Source organism: Fistularia commersonii, chromosome 10, assembly GCF_037954325.1.
Source record: "Fistularia commersonii isolate RoL2024-O1a breed Wild chromosome 10, RoL_Fcom_v1.0, whole genome shotgun sequence".
Classification (NCBI taxonomy): Eukaryota; Metazoa; Chordata; class Actinopteri; order Syngnathiformes; family Fistulariidae; genus Fistularia; species Fistularia commersonii.
Window position 1 is genome coordinate 6425080 of NC_141293.1, and position 14874 is coordinate 6439953.

General features: G+C 48.7%; 1 protein-coding gene across 1 annotated transcript in view; it reads right to left on the reverse strand.

Annotated features, from left to right (window-relative positions):
- The window catches only part of LOC147230184 (epidermal retinol dehydrogenase 2-like), a 12381-nt gene extending 6541 nt beyond the window's left edge, over window positions 1–5840 (reverse strand). Inside the window, exons 1-5 of the mRNA XM_086153427.1 lie at window positions 5659–5840; window positions 4295–4623; window positions 3596–3727; window positions 3126–3225; window positions 63–207 (exon numbers count right to left, since the gene is read on the reverse strand). Of these exons, the coding sequence (XP_086009553.1) occupies window positions 63–207; window positions 3126–3225; window positions 3596–3727; window positions 4295–4615 (698 nt within the window). The 5' untranslated portion in view covers window positions 4616–4623; window positions 5659–5840. The remainder of the gene's footprint in view (window positions 1–62; window positions 208–3125; window positions 3226–3595; window positions 3728–4294; window positions 4624–5658) is intronic.
- Between the last annotated feature and the right edge of the window lie 9034 nt (window positions 5841–14874).

The following is a 14874-nucleotide window of genomic DNA, read 5'->3' on the forward strand; positions in this document are numbered from 1 at the left end:
GTGACAGCACTGTGGTCACAGGCCAATCAGAAGAAGACAGCTGGTCCTACAGCTCCACCTACTTGGTCTGACAACCGTCGAACATGCCAGTGTTGATGAAGTATGGGCAGACAATGGTGGTCTTCACGCCGTCCTTCCCTGTGGCTAGCAGCTCCAGACCCACAGACTCGGCGAAGCCTACTGCCGCAAACTTACTGGCACAGTAATCTGGGGGGGCAGATCAGCGGGGGGTTGGATTCAAACAGACCTGAGGGGGCGGGCCTGCAGGAGCTGGTGCCTGAGCCCGCATGGAGGACAAAAATACACTATTACACAAGACAATGTTTATGGTGGTTAAGTAAAAAAACAACTTGCAACTCAAGGAGATAAGATAAGATAAGAGATAAGAACAACTTTATTAATCCCGAAGGAAATTGTTGTGCCAGAGTTACACACACACACACACACACACACACACACACACACACACACACACACACACACACACACACACACACACACACACACACACACACACACACCATGTGGGGGCTAAAGTATCATAAGGGGTATTTGGGGGGGTGATTGGAGGCCCGACCCAGTGACATCTGGGATCAAGGGGGTTACAGTGGAAAACTGACCTTTGCAGCCGAACGACCCTTCGTCCCATCAGCAAGCAGGACCCCCCCTCCCCCACTGATGAAGGAGCGAAAATGAGGGCCCTTGGCGATCGGAGCCGATCAATAAATTTATTGACCAATCAAAATGCTCATTCAGGCAAATGGCTTTTTAATGGGGCAGCTGAGCTGGAACCTCCACCTCCTCCACCAACGCTCAGATGATGTTCTGCAGGGGTGGGGGTGGGGGGCTAAAGGAGGGGCCACAAACACTCTGTGCCTGAGTGGACCCCTCCATCTGGGGGAGTGGGGGGCATGTAGCATTAGCCACCACGCCGGGGGCAGCATAAAGGAACACACACACACAAGCACACCACACCCGGCTATGAACTGGGAGAGGGATGAAGATCATTAACACACACACAGACACACACACATACTCTGAAAACAATCATAAGCTATAAATAAGTAAACAGTGGCTGAGAAGACGAGATTCCTGACGTCAGTGGCACAGCTGCTGGTCAGTACTACTACTCTGGGGTACTGCCTGGGCCGGCAGCGGAAACTTAAACTCCAAAGTACTTCTAACAAGTACTTTCAGGGCTTATTAAACTGGAATACTTTGAAATGGCAGTACTTGTACCTCTGCAGTACTACAGTAGTTTGTCTACCGTTAAGTGTGTGTGTGTGTGTGTGTGTGTGTGTGTGTGTGTGTGTGTGTGTGTAGAGGAGTCAAAGGCTGGATTGGGTAACACACTATCAGAAGTGTGTGTTCCTGACCAAAGTTCAGAAGCATACACGAACACACAGGTTGTGTAAAGCGGGCTAATGGCTGATAACCCGGGTGGAGGCGACCATAACCAGAGCCAGATAAGACATGGAGAACGTCTATCTCTGGAAGCCTTGGAGGTGGAAAACCAACCATGCAGTCTGGGTTCAACTTGGTTCTCCAGTGACTGAGGGTTTTGGTCTTTCAGACCCCGGTGACTTCCCATTGGTTCCTCAGGTAGTACCAAAGTGGTGGACACAACTGATTCTACCTAAGTAGCACCTTCCCAGCTGTTGTCTGCTGAGCCACCTCAGAGGTCCTGGTCTTGTTCAGAGGACCTCTGACGTATGGGCTGACTCTCAGAGCTGAAGATCTGAAGGGAGAACGTTCTCCTTCGTATCATCTCCAGCAAAAGGGAGGATCTGGTCTGGAGCTCTACTGGGATGTGGCTTGGTGGCAGCAGAGGTGAAGGGCAGCAGGTTAGAGGTGTTGCAGCATAGGCACCTCCATCACCTGATGGAACATCTCCCCAAAGAAGTCCTGCAGCCCAAGATGGACTTCGGGCAGCTCAGTAAAGGAACCTAGCAGGTGCGGAGGAGCCCAAGGTTCCCGTGGGCAGAGATGAAAAAAGGATTCTACAAGGAACAGTATCACCAGACCTTCATCCACAAGGCTGAATCCCAGGGCGGAGAAGAGTCTCGGCTGGACAGCAGGGTGGAGGTGAGATGTCTGGACACGAGGGGACCAATGGAGCTGATCAAAGAAGTGGTCTGGTAGGGGGTGGTAGGGCCACAGGAACCCGGAGGGACGAGTGAAGGACCTTCACACCTTCACCTTCCACCAGAGTCCGAGGTTCCTCGGTGGAAAAATGTTTGGTATTCGTTTAAACCATGTTCCTCAGAACGTTGTGAGCTCAGCAGAACAATTAGATCCGATGATAATCAGAGAAAACAACTGCGTGACAGGTGAGATGAATACAATCCACTCTGGTTGCTGTGGCAACTGTCAGTGGGTAGGACAGAGAACATTTCATCCATGAAGCGCTGAAGCAGGAGAAAGGGTGGAGGCGTGGGGACGAGAGCTACTTCAGCCCAGGCCATGGATGGAGATGGAGGCTCTGCTAAGTCACAACGTTTGCTCCAGCTGCTGGGTCAGGGTCACCATGGCAACCAATGGGATGGCGGTCATGGATCCAGCCTGATGTGCATGAAGGTTTCAGGAAAGGCTGGAGAACCACAGAACCCTACCAGAAGGCAGAAAGGCCAGAGCCCACAGAGATTCCACCTCCCCTGGGGGTTTGCAACCTCTGCTACTTAGAACTAAAGTATCCCCAGATACCAACCACTTGGAGCTGCTAAACATATGTGGCTCTCAGAATGGAGGACGTAATTTCATATACAGGTTTAGTAGTACTACAGTATTTATAAAACCACCATGGTTGACTCACACATGGACTTATGTAACTGCAGAATCTTCTAGCAAAGGAAGCTCCAGAGAAGCTCTGACAAGAGAAGGTCCCTCTTTAGAACATTGAGAAGAGAAACATCAGCCCACTTCAAAACCAGTAAACCTTCTCAGGAAGAGCAGTTTCTTCTGGAATAATCTCTCCACATATCAATTTTTAATTTACCAACGGTTAGCTTGGCATCTTAGCTGCAAGACAGGAACAAGCCACCCTCTTGATGTCGGCTAACTGCTAGTGTGCTGGTTGCCTTCTGCCCAGACCTTCTGATGGTCTACGATCAATAATCAATACGTACCCGCCAGCCCATTGACCCCGATCAGTCCAGCTGAGCTGGCAATGCAGACTAGGTGGCCGTGGTTGTTGGCTATCATAGCTGGCAGGAAGGCCTTGTAGGTCTGAGGAGAGATGGAGAACCCCACGTTAGAAGACCCTTTGGAGGAGATCACGCAACCTGGCCAAAGGCCCCACCCATGAGCTCTCGGGAAATGGAGGATATGAGCATCTCGGAGTAGAGGTGGTCTTGGGGTTTTACCAAACTGACCTTTGCTGCTCTTCAGCAGTTCTGGACAAAGAGCTGATGTATCTAGGCAGAATGTTCACTTTGAGTTGTTTCAGCTGGTGGAGAATCTGCTAGCCAAATGCGAACCAGCTACAGCTAACCGTGCTGTTTAGTAAATCGTTTTCTGCACTGACTTTGGAGCGGATCCTCTAACAGCCAGGCCTCAGGAATGAGGAGGTCTGCAGGGACCAGGAAGGCGGACTGACCCAGAAGTGAGCCATGGTGTTGACCTCCACCGTCTTCTCGATCAGTGAGTCAGGGGCGTCCATGAACTTCTTCCCTGTGACAATGCCAGCGTTGTTCACGAGGATACTGATGTCGCCCACCTCCCGCTTGACCTGAGGAGCACAAGCCAAGGCAACAGGGTAAGCTTCAGGTGGGCTTAGAACCTCAGAGAGGAGGAGCACAGTCACTGCTCGAGAACCCAACAAGTCCAACACTGATCAGGTACAGTCTTCAATGAACCTTCTTACTATTTAAGGGCTACTGGAGTACCTGGAGAACCCAGGCAGGAGAACTTAGAGACCTAGTCAGAATCCTCACCATAAACCACCTGGGGAGGAGGGACTTAAGGCCTCCATCCTCTGGGTTTTTCCCTTCACGGTCAGTGTGTGTTTTCACAACAGTCACCACTCCCATGCCTCTGGCAAACACACACAACTCACACACACAGACAAGTTTGGTTCTATGCAAAACATTAACTGTCTCCAGGAAGTATCTCCAGGCAACACACTCACGCACATGCACACTTCAGTCAATTGCAGACTAATGTAAACAGAGCATTCCATGTTCTCTGAACATCAGCCCATGGCGTGGAGAACAGACTGTGGAGGCCTTGGAGACCATCATGCAGTGCAGATCAGCGTCCTGCCGGCCCCTAGGTGGCGCCCCTGTGGTCTTCATACCTGCTCTGCCACCCGGTACACTTCATTCCTTTCGCTGCAGTCGCACAGGTAGCAGTGAACCCTCCTGGCTCCAGCCTCTTTGGCCAGTCTGGCTGTCTCCTTCATGCCCTCCTGGTTGATGTCCCACAGGACCACTGCAGTGTCCAGTGCCGCAAACTCACATGCCATCAGCCGGCCGATGCCGCTGCCGGCGCCGGTGATCAGCACCACCTCCCCGGAGATGTTCTTCCTCTTGCGAGGCAGGATGAAGAAGACAAGGGACTCCAGGTTGTACCAGAGAGACAGCAGGAGGACCTGCAACGTCTCCAGGAGGAAGTTCATGGTAGTTGCTGGAGGGGTGCAGAAAAAGGACACGATGGAGGAGATGGTTGGCGGCTCACCATGTATCAGCTGGTCATCAAGTTTTAGATCTATCGTTCCTGAGGTGGGAGGGGGGCTCAGGGGGAAAGGTCAGAAAACTGCAAAGACGGAAAAACATCACCCGGTCATAAAGCTCCAGAGAGCTCTGGTTGGGTGGCGGAGCCAAATGACTTCAAACAATTTATTACAGTCCAGATTGTGGTCAAGTTTTAATCCCCTTTTTAATCGATTTTATTTACCCGCTAGATGGCTAAAATGCTAGCGTGCTAATGGGAGGACCCAGAAAATAATCCAGATATTAGCTAGAATTCATTAATACATTAGTCCCGGACGGTCAGGGGGACAGGATGAAAGAGGATCAAACAGGATCAGAGGATGGGATGACTTGAACCACGTCAGTTGTACAAGATCAGCCTTTGTGTACATTGAAACGCGCTATACACATCGTATGTATTATTATTATTAAGATAGGAGAACAAGATAATAGAGAACGGGGTTAGTTGAACGGGATTTAACGGGATGAAAGACAACAGGATTACAGAAACCGGATCGCTTGAGAAGGATCGGAGAGAACAGGGTTAATGAACAGGATCAGACCGAGTCAGGCGGGATCAAAGGGAAATAATTTCAGATACACAATTTAAAAAAGAAAGGGAAAAAAGTCGAAGACGGAAAAGTTCCTCCAGGGCTTCTGCTAAAAATCCGTCGTTCCTACAAAATAAGCTGAAACTTTGAGGGACTTCTCAAAACTTACGGGCCACCCGGAGCGCCTATGTGTCTTCCGTTACTGCAGCCCGCCGAGCGGTACAAACCGCCGCTACTTCCGGTGACGATGCAGAACCGAACTCGGACTCGCAGCTCTTGCTGCTGAATACAGCTGCCCTACGGGCCCAAGCCCGGTCCGTCCCGGCCCGGCTCGGCTCGGATCGGATCCCCCCTTGAACTCGGGACATTAAACGGGACCTTTGTGTTCCGACTTCGGCGGGGGGCGGCTCTGGACCTACCGTGGCGGTGGACCGGGTTGGGTCGGGCGTCGGACGGGCTCCGCTCGGTGTGGAGTCCCGGCAGAGGTTCGATAAGTTGGCTCGGAGGCCCGGAGGAGGAAGTGGACAAGGAAGGGGAACGGGACGGAGCATCAAACTGAGGCGCCGCGACCGCCTGGCAATTTCACCGAGGAACAGTCACCTGATACGCCTTCCACCAATCACAGGCCCGCTCGGGCAATCTGGCGCGCAAAGCATTGTGTGGCTTGTAGTGCTGCGCGCTTTGACACTTTTAAACTCAACTTTGAAACCTTCTCTCACTTTTCATATCAAAATAATCTTCTTCTTCTCCCTTCTCCATCTAACCTTATTCTCTGTATCCTCCTCTATCAAACCAACTTCCTTCACATCCACTGTCACTATTAACATACATTTTCTCTTTGGTCTTCCTCAATACCTCCTGTACAAATTGCAGCATCCATCTATCAATATATTCACTATCCCTCCTCTGTACATGACCTCTCTGACCTCTCCAAAGCATCTAATTCTTGCTGTTTCTCTGATAGACTCATTCCCGATCCTATCCATCCTCGTCACTCCCAAAGAGAACCTTAGCATCTTCATCTCTGCAATCTCTGGTTCTGCCTCCTGTCTTGTCCTGTCTCATTATTGTAACTGTTTCCAGGCCGCACAGCATTGCTGGTCTCACCGCTGTATTGTACACCTCTCATTCCGACTCTATTGTATGGTACGCCTGACACTTTTCTCCACCCATTTCAACCTGCTTGAAACCATTTCTTTTCCACTCCCTGTAGCCTCACCATTCTACCTGGTTTCCTCTCATTCACACAAATATACTCTGTCTTGCTGCGACTAAACTTCATTCCTCACCTTTCCAGAGCATATCTCCACGTCTCTAGATTTTCCTCAACCCGTTCCCTGCTCAACTAAAGATCACAATGTCATCTGCAAACATCATGGTCCATTGGGATTCCTGTCTAACCTCATCTGTCAGCCTGTCCGTCACAACTGCAAACGAGAAGGGACTCAGAGCTGGTTCCTGATGAAGTCCCACATCCACCTTGAACTTCTTCGTTACCCCTGCAGCACACCTCACCACTGTATCAAAGCTAGCATGCATGTCCTGCACCAGTCTAACTTACTTCTCTGCCACACCAGACTTCCTCATACAATACCAGAGCTCCTCTCTTGGCACCCTGTTATATACTTTTTCTAGGTCTACTAAAGTGCAATGCTGCTCCCTCTGACCTCTGCACTTCTCCATTAGCATTCTCAAACCAAATACTGCATCTGTAGTACTCTTCCTAGGCATGAAGCCATACTGCTGTTCACAAATGCTGACTTCTGCTCTCAGTCTATTTTCCCCTACTGTTTCCTATAACTTTATTGTATGGCTCATCAACTTTATTCCTCTATAGTTGCCGTAATCCTGCACATCTTCTACCCTTGCCTCTCTTTCATTTTCCTAATTCATTAGCTCTTCAAAGTTCTCTTTTCATCTTTCCATCACTCTTCTAGCATATACATATGCCAATACATTTCTCTTTATCCTTAATCACCCTGCTGTACATCCATTCCATCGCTATCTCTCTGTTTCGCAAATCTGTACAAATCATTCTCTCCCTCTTACTGTCCAACTGAGCATACAAGTCATGATACACCGTTTGTTTTGCCTTTGCTACCCCTGTCTTTACCTTGTGCTGTATCTCTCTGTACTCCTGTCTGTTCTCTTCAGTCCCCTCAGTGTCTTTGCAAACCGCTTTTTCTCTATATACTCTTGTACTTCGTCATTCCACCACCAATTCTCCTAACTACTTTCCTTCCAGATGATACACCAAGTACCCTCGTAGCTGTCTACCTGATAAGATTAGCTGTAGTTTTCCAGTCATTTGGAAGCTCTCCCTGACCACCCAGAACCTTTCTCAACTCCTCCCTTTTCAGCTTCCCCCACTTTGTCATCTGTTCTGCCTTTGTCCTCTTGATCTTCCTAGTCACCAGAATCATCCTACGAACCACCATCCGATGATGTCTGGCTACACTCAGCTGCAACTACTTTGCAGTCACTGATCTCTTTCGGGCTGCCTCGTCTATACAAGATGTAGTCTACCTACGTGCTCCCGCCTCTGCTCTTATAAGTTACCCTATGTTCCTGTCTTTTCTGGAAAAAAGGGTTCACTACAGCCACTTGTCTGTGGAGGTTCTCAGCCATCCAGGTCATGCTGAATTCGTGTTGAAATATTTTTGATCCTCGCAACTGGATGAGAGGCTTCTTCAGTTCAGAACTGAAGAGCCTCTCGGATGAGGGGTGAGACATCTTCAACTGAAGAAATCCAAGTCCAGTATCCAAGACAAGAAGATGATGACACTACAGCCACTTCTATCCTGTTTGCAAAGTGTACCACCATTTGTTCCTCTGCGTTCCTACCTTTTATACCAAATCTGCCTGTCACTTCTTCATCCCCTCTATTGCCTGCACCAACATGTCCATCGACGTCTAAACCAATTACAACTCTTGCATCTCTGGGGATATTCTGCATCACTTCATTCCAGAACTTCTCTTTCTCCTTTAACTCACATCCTACCTATGGTGCATAGTCACTAACAACATTGAGCATCGACCCTCAATTTCCAATTTCAGACTCATAAGTCTATCTGACATTCTTTTCACCTCCAGAACATTCCGAAGAAACTCTTCCTTCAAAATGACTCCTACTCCATTTCTCTTCCTGTCAGTACCATGATAGTACGACTCAAAACCTGCTCCGAAGCTTCTAGTCTTATTACTTTCCCACCTGGTCTCCTGGACACACAGTATACCCAACTTCCCTCTCTGCATCATGTTGACCAACTCTCTACCTTTTCTTGTCATCGTCCCAATATTAATATAAGTCTCTACTCTCAGTCACAGACTCTTGCCTTTCCTCTTCTCTCTCTGCTTCTGAAAATGCCTTCCAACTCTCCTTCTTTGACCCTCAGTAGCCCAATTTCCACTGTGGGTCAAAGAACAAGAACAAGAAAAAGAGGAGGAGTGCTTGTTTGGAAGCAGAGAGAGAGAAGGAAAGGAAAGAGCCTGGGACTGAGAGTAGGGACTTTGAATATTGGGACTATGACAGGAAAAGGTAGAGTTGGTTGACATGATGCAGAGAAGGAAGGTGGATATACTGTGTGTCCAGGAGACCAGGTGGAAAGGTAGTAAGGATAGACGCTTAGGAGCAGGCTTTATGTTGTACTATTATGGTACTGACAAGAGGAGAAATGGAGTTGGAGTTATCTTGAAGGAGGAGTTTGTTAGGAACGTCCTAGAGGTGAAAAGAATGTCAGATACACTTTTGAGTCTGAAACTGGAAATTGAAGGTGTGATGCTCAATGTTGTTAGTGGCTATGCCCCGCAGGTGGGATGTTAATCTGAAGAGAAGGAGAAGTTCTGGAATTAGTTAGATGAAGTGATGCAGAATATTCACAGAAATGAGAGAGTGGTAATTGGTGCAGACTTCAATGGACATGTTGGTGAAGGCAATAGAGGGGATGAAGAAGTGATGGGCAGATTTGGTATCCAGGATAGGAATGCAGAGGGACAGATGGTGGTAGATTTTGCAAAAAGGATGGAAATGGCTGTAGTGAACACCTTTTTCCAGAAAAAACAGGAACATAGGGTAACTTATAAGCGTGGAGGTAGGAGCATGCAGGTAGACTAGATCTTGTATAGACAAGGTAACCTGAAAGAGATCAGTGACTGCAAAGTAGTTGTAGGTGAGAGTGTAGTCAGACAGCATAGGATAGTGGTTTGTAGGATGACTGGTGACAGGGAAGATGAAGAGGACAAAGACAGAGCAAAGGAAAAAGTGGTGGAAGCTGAAAAGGGAGGAGTGTTGCATGGTTTTCAGGGAGGAGTTGAGAAAGGGTCTGGGTGGTCAGGGTGAGCTTCCAGATGATTGGACAGCTACAGCTAGTGTTATCAGGGAGACAGGTAGAAGAGTACTTGGTGTGTCATCTGGAAGGAAAGTAGATAAGGAGACTTGGTGGTGGAATGAGGAAGTGCAGGAGTATATACAGAGAAAGCGGTTAGCAAAGACGAAGTGGGATACTGAGAGGACTGAAGAGAACCGACAGGAGTTCAGGGAGATGCGGGGAAAGGTAAAGATAGAGGTAGCAAAGGCAAAACAAAGGGTGTACAATGACTTGTATGCTCGGTTGGATAGTAAGGAGGGTGAGAATGATCTATACAGGTTGGCGAAACAGAGAGATAAAGATGGAAAGGATGTACAACAGGTCCGGGTGATTAAGGAGAGAGGGAAATGTATTGACTGATGCTCGAAGAGTGATGGGAAGATGGAAAGCGTACTTTGAAGAGCTGATGAATGTGGAAAATGAAAGAGAGGCAAGGTTAGAAGAGGGGACTATCATAGACTACAAAGTAGCACAAATTAGTAAAAGTGAAGTGAGGAAGGCATTGAAGAGGATGAAGAGTGGAAAAGCAGTTGGTCCTGATGATATACCTGTGGAGGTGTGGAAGTGTCTAGGAGAGGCAGCGGTAGATTTTCTGACTAGATTATTCAACAGGATCTTAGAGTGAGAAGATGCCTGAAGAATGGAGACAAAGTGTGATGGTGCCTATTTTTAAGAATAAAGGGGATGTGCAGGATTGTGGCAACTATAGAGGGATAAAGTTGATGAGCCATACAATGAAGTTATGGGAAAGAGTAGTGGAAACTAGACTGAGGGCAGAAGTCAGCATTTGTGAACAGCAGTATGGCTTCATGCCTAGGAAGAGTACTACAGATGCTGTATTTGCGTTGAGAATGCTAATAAAAAAGTACAGAGAAGGTCAGAGGGAGTTACATTGCGTTTTTGTAGACCTAGAAAAGGCATATGACAGGGTGCCAAGAGAGGAGCTCTGGTATTGTATGAGGAAGTCTGGAGTGGCAGAGAAGTATGTTAGACTGGTGCAGGACATGTATGCCAGCGGTGAGACACTGGCACGGTGTGCTGCAGGGGTAACAGAGAAGTTCAAGGTGGAGGTGGGACTCCATCAGGGATCAGCTCTGAGCCCCTTCTTGCTCGCAATGGTGATGGACAGGCTGACAGATGAGGTTAGACAGGAATCCCAATGGACCATGATGTTTGCCGATGACATTGTGATCTGTAGTAAGAGCAGACAACAGGTAGAGGAAAATCTAGAGAGGTGGGGGTATGCTCTGGAAAGGAGAGGAATGAAAGTTAGTCGCAGCAAGACAGAATATATGTGTGTGAATGAGAGGAACTCGGGTAGAACGGTGAGGCTGCAGGGAGTGGAGATCAAGAAACTGGAGGATTTCAGGTACTTAGGGTCAACAGTCCAGAGTTAGGAGAGTGTGGAAAAGAGGTGAAGAGACGGGTCCAAGCAGGTTGGAATGGGTGGAGAAAAGTGTCAGGGGTATTATGTGATAGAAGAATAAACGGCCAGAATAAAAGGAAAGGTGTACAAGACAGTGGTGAGACCAGCGATGATGTATGGACTAGAAACTGTTACAACGACCAAAAGACAGCAGATAGAACTAGAGGTTGCAGAGATGAAGATGTTGAGATTCTCTTTGGGAGTGACCAGGATGGATAGGATCAGGAATGAGTCTATCAGAGGGACGGCACATGTTCGATGTTTTGGAGAGAAGGTCACAGAAGCCAGATTGAGATGGTTCGGTCATGTACAGAGAAGGGATAGTGAATATATTGGTAGACGGATGCTGGGATTGGAGCTGCCAGGCAAGAGGTCTCGAGGAAGACCAAAGAGAAGATGTATGGACGTAGTGAGAGAGGATATGAAGGTAGTTGGTGTGAGAGAGGAGGATACAGAGAATAGGGTTAGATGGAGAAAGTTGACTCGCTGTGGTGACCCCTGACGGGAAAAGCCGGAAGAAGAAGAAGAAAAAGCCCAATTTCCACTGTAGGTCATTGGTACCCATGGTGGTTGTTGTTAACCCAGGACTCGACTGATCCGGAATGAGATTGTTAGGTTTGATTTGCACGTTTGGTTTTTGCAAAAGCCCCCCCCCCCCACAAGGCTGGCCCAGGGAGGCATTAGTCCATGCTGCCCTGAGGCTACATGACTTTTCATATCATAATAATATTATTCGAATTTCATCCGTTAACAAGCAGACATGATCATATCACTTTCTCTTACTTTCACGGTTTTACAAAAAAATTCCAGGCTGTTTCAGGAGTCCTTGAACCCCCCCCCCCACGATCTCGCTGAGATAAAGCCACCAGCCGAGCTTGAGAAGAAGCTACATACCCTCAGCATCGCATTATTATCATCATTCATTCATTCATTCATTCATTCATTCATTCATTCATTCATTCATCCATCCCTTATCTGCACCGCCTGTCCTGAACTTGGGGTTGCGGGTAAAGGGGGTCGACCCTATCCCAGCAGAGTTCCCCCTGGGCCAATCACAGGGACACATGGAGGTACAGGATCATTCACTCATTCATTCATGTCATAGAGTCCCCTTATATAGAGACATGTAGATAGAACAGATCTGTGGGTGAACTTCCCTTCAAGTATTCCTTGTGAACCAAAGAACAGTTGATAATGTAAAATTTTGTCTCCACATTCTCCTGCCTGGGTTCTCCACCGTACTCCCAGTCAAAGGTGGAACTGGCCTCCTTCCTCCTGACATGTTCTCCGATGCTGTCCAGAGCCGGAGAACATGGACCCAGTGGAGGTCGGGCTGAATTGGCCAAAGGTGAGACAGGATGTAGGAGTTCATCAAAACAGGCAGAGAACATGGTGTACCCTTGAAGAAAAGAGAAGGAGGGTGGGGGTTTGCTTGGAGGGCGGGGTCCCGCTGGGTTCTATCTTCAGGGTTGATTGGGTTCTGCCTCCTAATTTCAGTAAAACGCCGTGATGTTCCATCCCAACTGAACAAAACACTCCATTTTCACAGCTGACGACCGATGAACAGCTGGAGAGGAAGGAGGAGAGGAACAAAGGCTGGGCTGGAGGAGGGAGGGATAGAGGGGGGAGGATAGAGGAGGAGAATGGAGAGCCATCATTACCTGTCAGTGAAAGAAGTTCTCTGACGCTCAACAAAGCAAACCCGTCATGCGGTTTCTTCTGCTCCAGAAGGCGAGGTGTTTGGGTATTGCCTGCCTCTATCTTTGTTTGGTGGTGTAACATACCAGGACTTGATCCCATCACCATCTTGGGTGGGTGAGGAACATCTGGAGGAACATCCTGGGAAGGAAGGGCGTTTCGCAACAATAATGTGAAGGCGGGGTCTCCTGATCTGGACACTGATTGCCCGGGGGCTGTTCAGCGGTTACAACCCACTGGTACTGCATCACTACTACTACTACTACTTCTACTACTACTACCACTGATACTAACATTACTGCCACTACTACAACAACTACCACCACTACTACTACCACTAATACTACCACTACTACTAACACCACTTGTACTACCACTACTACTACCGCTACTACCAGTGCAGTTTGCGGACCGTACTCCTCACGGACCACCAACATTTAGACATTCCCACCCAGGACAAGAACACCCTGGACCAATGTCGGGTGTTCACACAGCACAGAAACATCCCTGGTGCATACAGGGCTGCACTCCACCCCCACTTTGGACAGTAGGACCACATCTCTCTGTTTCTTTACCCCGCGTACAGAGACTGAAACAGAAAAACGCTGTAACCAGAGAAATTAAACTCTGGACCCTGGATTCAGAGGGCATCCTGCCGGACTGTTTTGCTACAACCGACTGGGATGTGTTCAAGACTAGCCACTCAGAAGATTTCTGTCAGCGTACAGGAGTACGCTATGTATGTCACCAGGTACATCAGCACTTGTGTTGACAACATTGTGCCCACCATACAAGTCAGGAAGTTCCCCAACCAGAAGCCTTGGCTGAACAGTCAGGTACGCAACATGCTGGATGCTTGCTCTCATGAATTTAGGTCCAGCAATGAGATGGAGTACAAAGCTGAGAGTATGGATTAAAGAAGGCCATCAGAAAAGCCAAGAGGGAGTACAGAGACAAGCTAAGGGGGCTTCAACTTCACTGCCGACCCTGGGCGGATGTGGCAAGGCCTGCAGCACATCACAGGCTACAAGTCTACCACCACCATCGACATCACCGCAGATAATGTGCTGGACGACCTCAACAACTTCTATGCCTGCATCGAGAACCCCAACCACAACACAGGGTGAGTCGCACACAGAATGGGACCCCTAAACCCCCACACTCCTCCTCTCTCCCAACAGTATAATCAGACCAAGTACGCCAAGCGCTGAGAAGGATCAATCCCATGCAAGACAGCCGGACCTGACAACATCCTGGGGCAGCCCCTCAGAGCTTATGCCAATGAGCAAGCTGATGTTCTCACCACCATCTTTAACTTCTCCCTCAGCCAGAGCACCATCCCCACCTGCTTCAGGTGGGGATGGTGCTCCATCGTCCCCTTCCCCAACCATCGTCCCCTTCCCCAATTGGAGCCCACCCACCTGCCTGAATGACTACAGGCCAGTAGAATTCGCTCTGATCATTATGAAGTGCTCCGAGAGAGTGGTCCTGGCCAACATTTAGAACGACGTCCCGGAAAGCCTAGACTCCCTGCAATTCGCATCCCGGCCCAACAGGTCCACCTTAGACACCATAGCTCCCACCCTCCACTACTCCCTCTCCTAACTATAAAACAAAGACTCCTACATCAGGATGCTCTGAGGACTGTAGCTCCGCATTCAACACGATCATACCCCACAAAATATCCACCCTTGGCCTGCACCCCACCCACTGTGACTGGTTCTGGGACTTCCTGACTGGCAGACTCCAGTTTTTCAGGGTAGATAAAAGGACCTCAGCCAGCATCATCATGAGCAAGGGCACTCCTCTGGGATGTGTCCTCAGCCCCATCCTCTACACTCTATTCACCCATGACTGTGTTGCTTACCATGAGGAAAACATCATCCTGAAGTTCGCAGACGACACCACAGTGATAGGACGCATCACCGTTGGAGATGAAACGGCCTACAGGATGGAGGTGGCCAGTCTGGTGAAGTGGTGTTAGGACAACAACCTCACCCTCAATACGGACAAGACCAAGGAGATGATAGTGGACATGAGGAAGGGGAGGAGACCTCATCAGCCACTGCTCCTCTAAGGGCTTGAGGTTGAGAGGGTGAGCAGCTTTAAATACCTGAGTGTCCACACAAGTGAGGACCTCACCC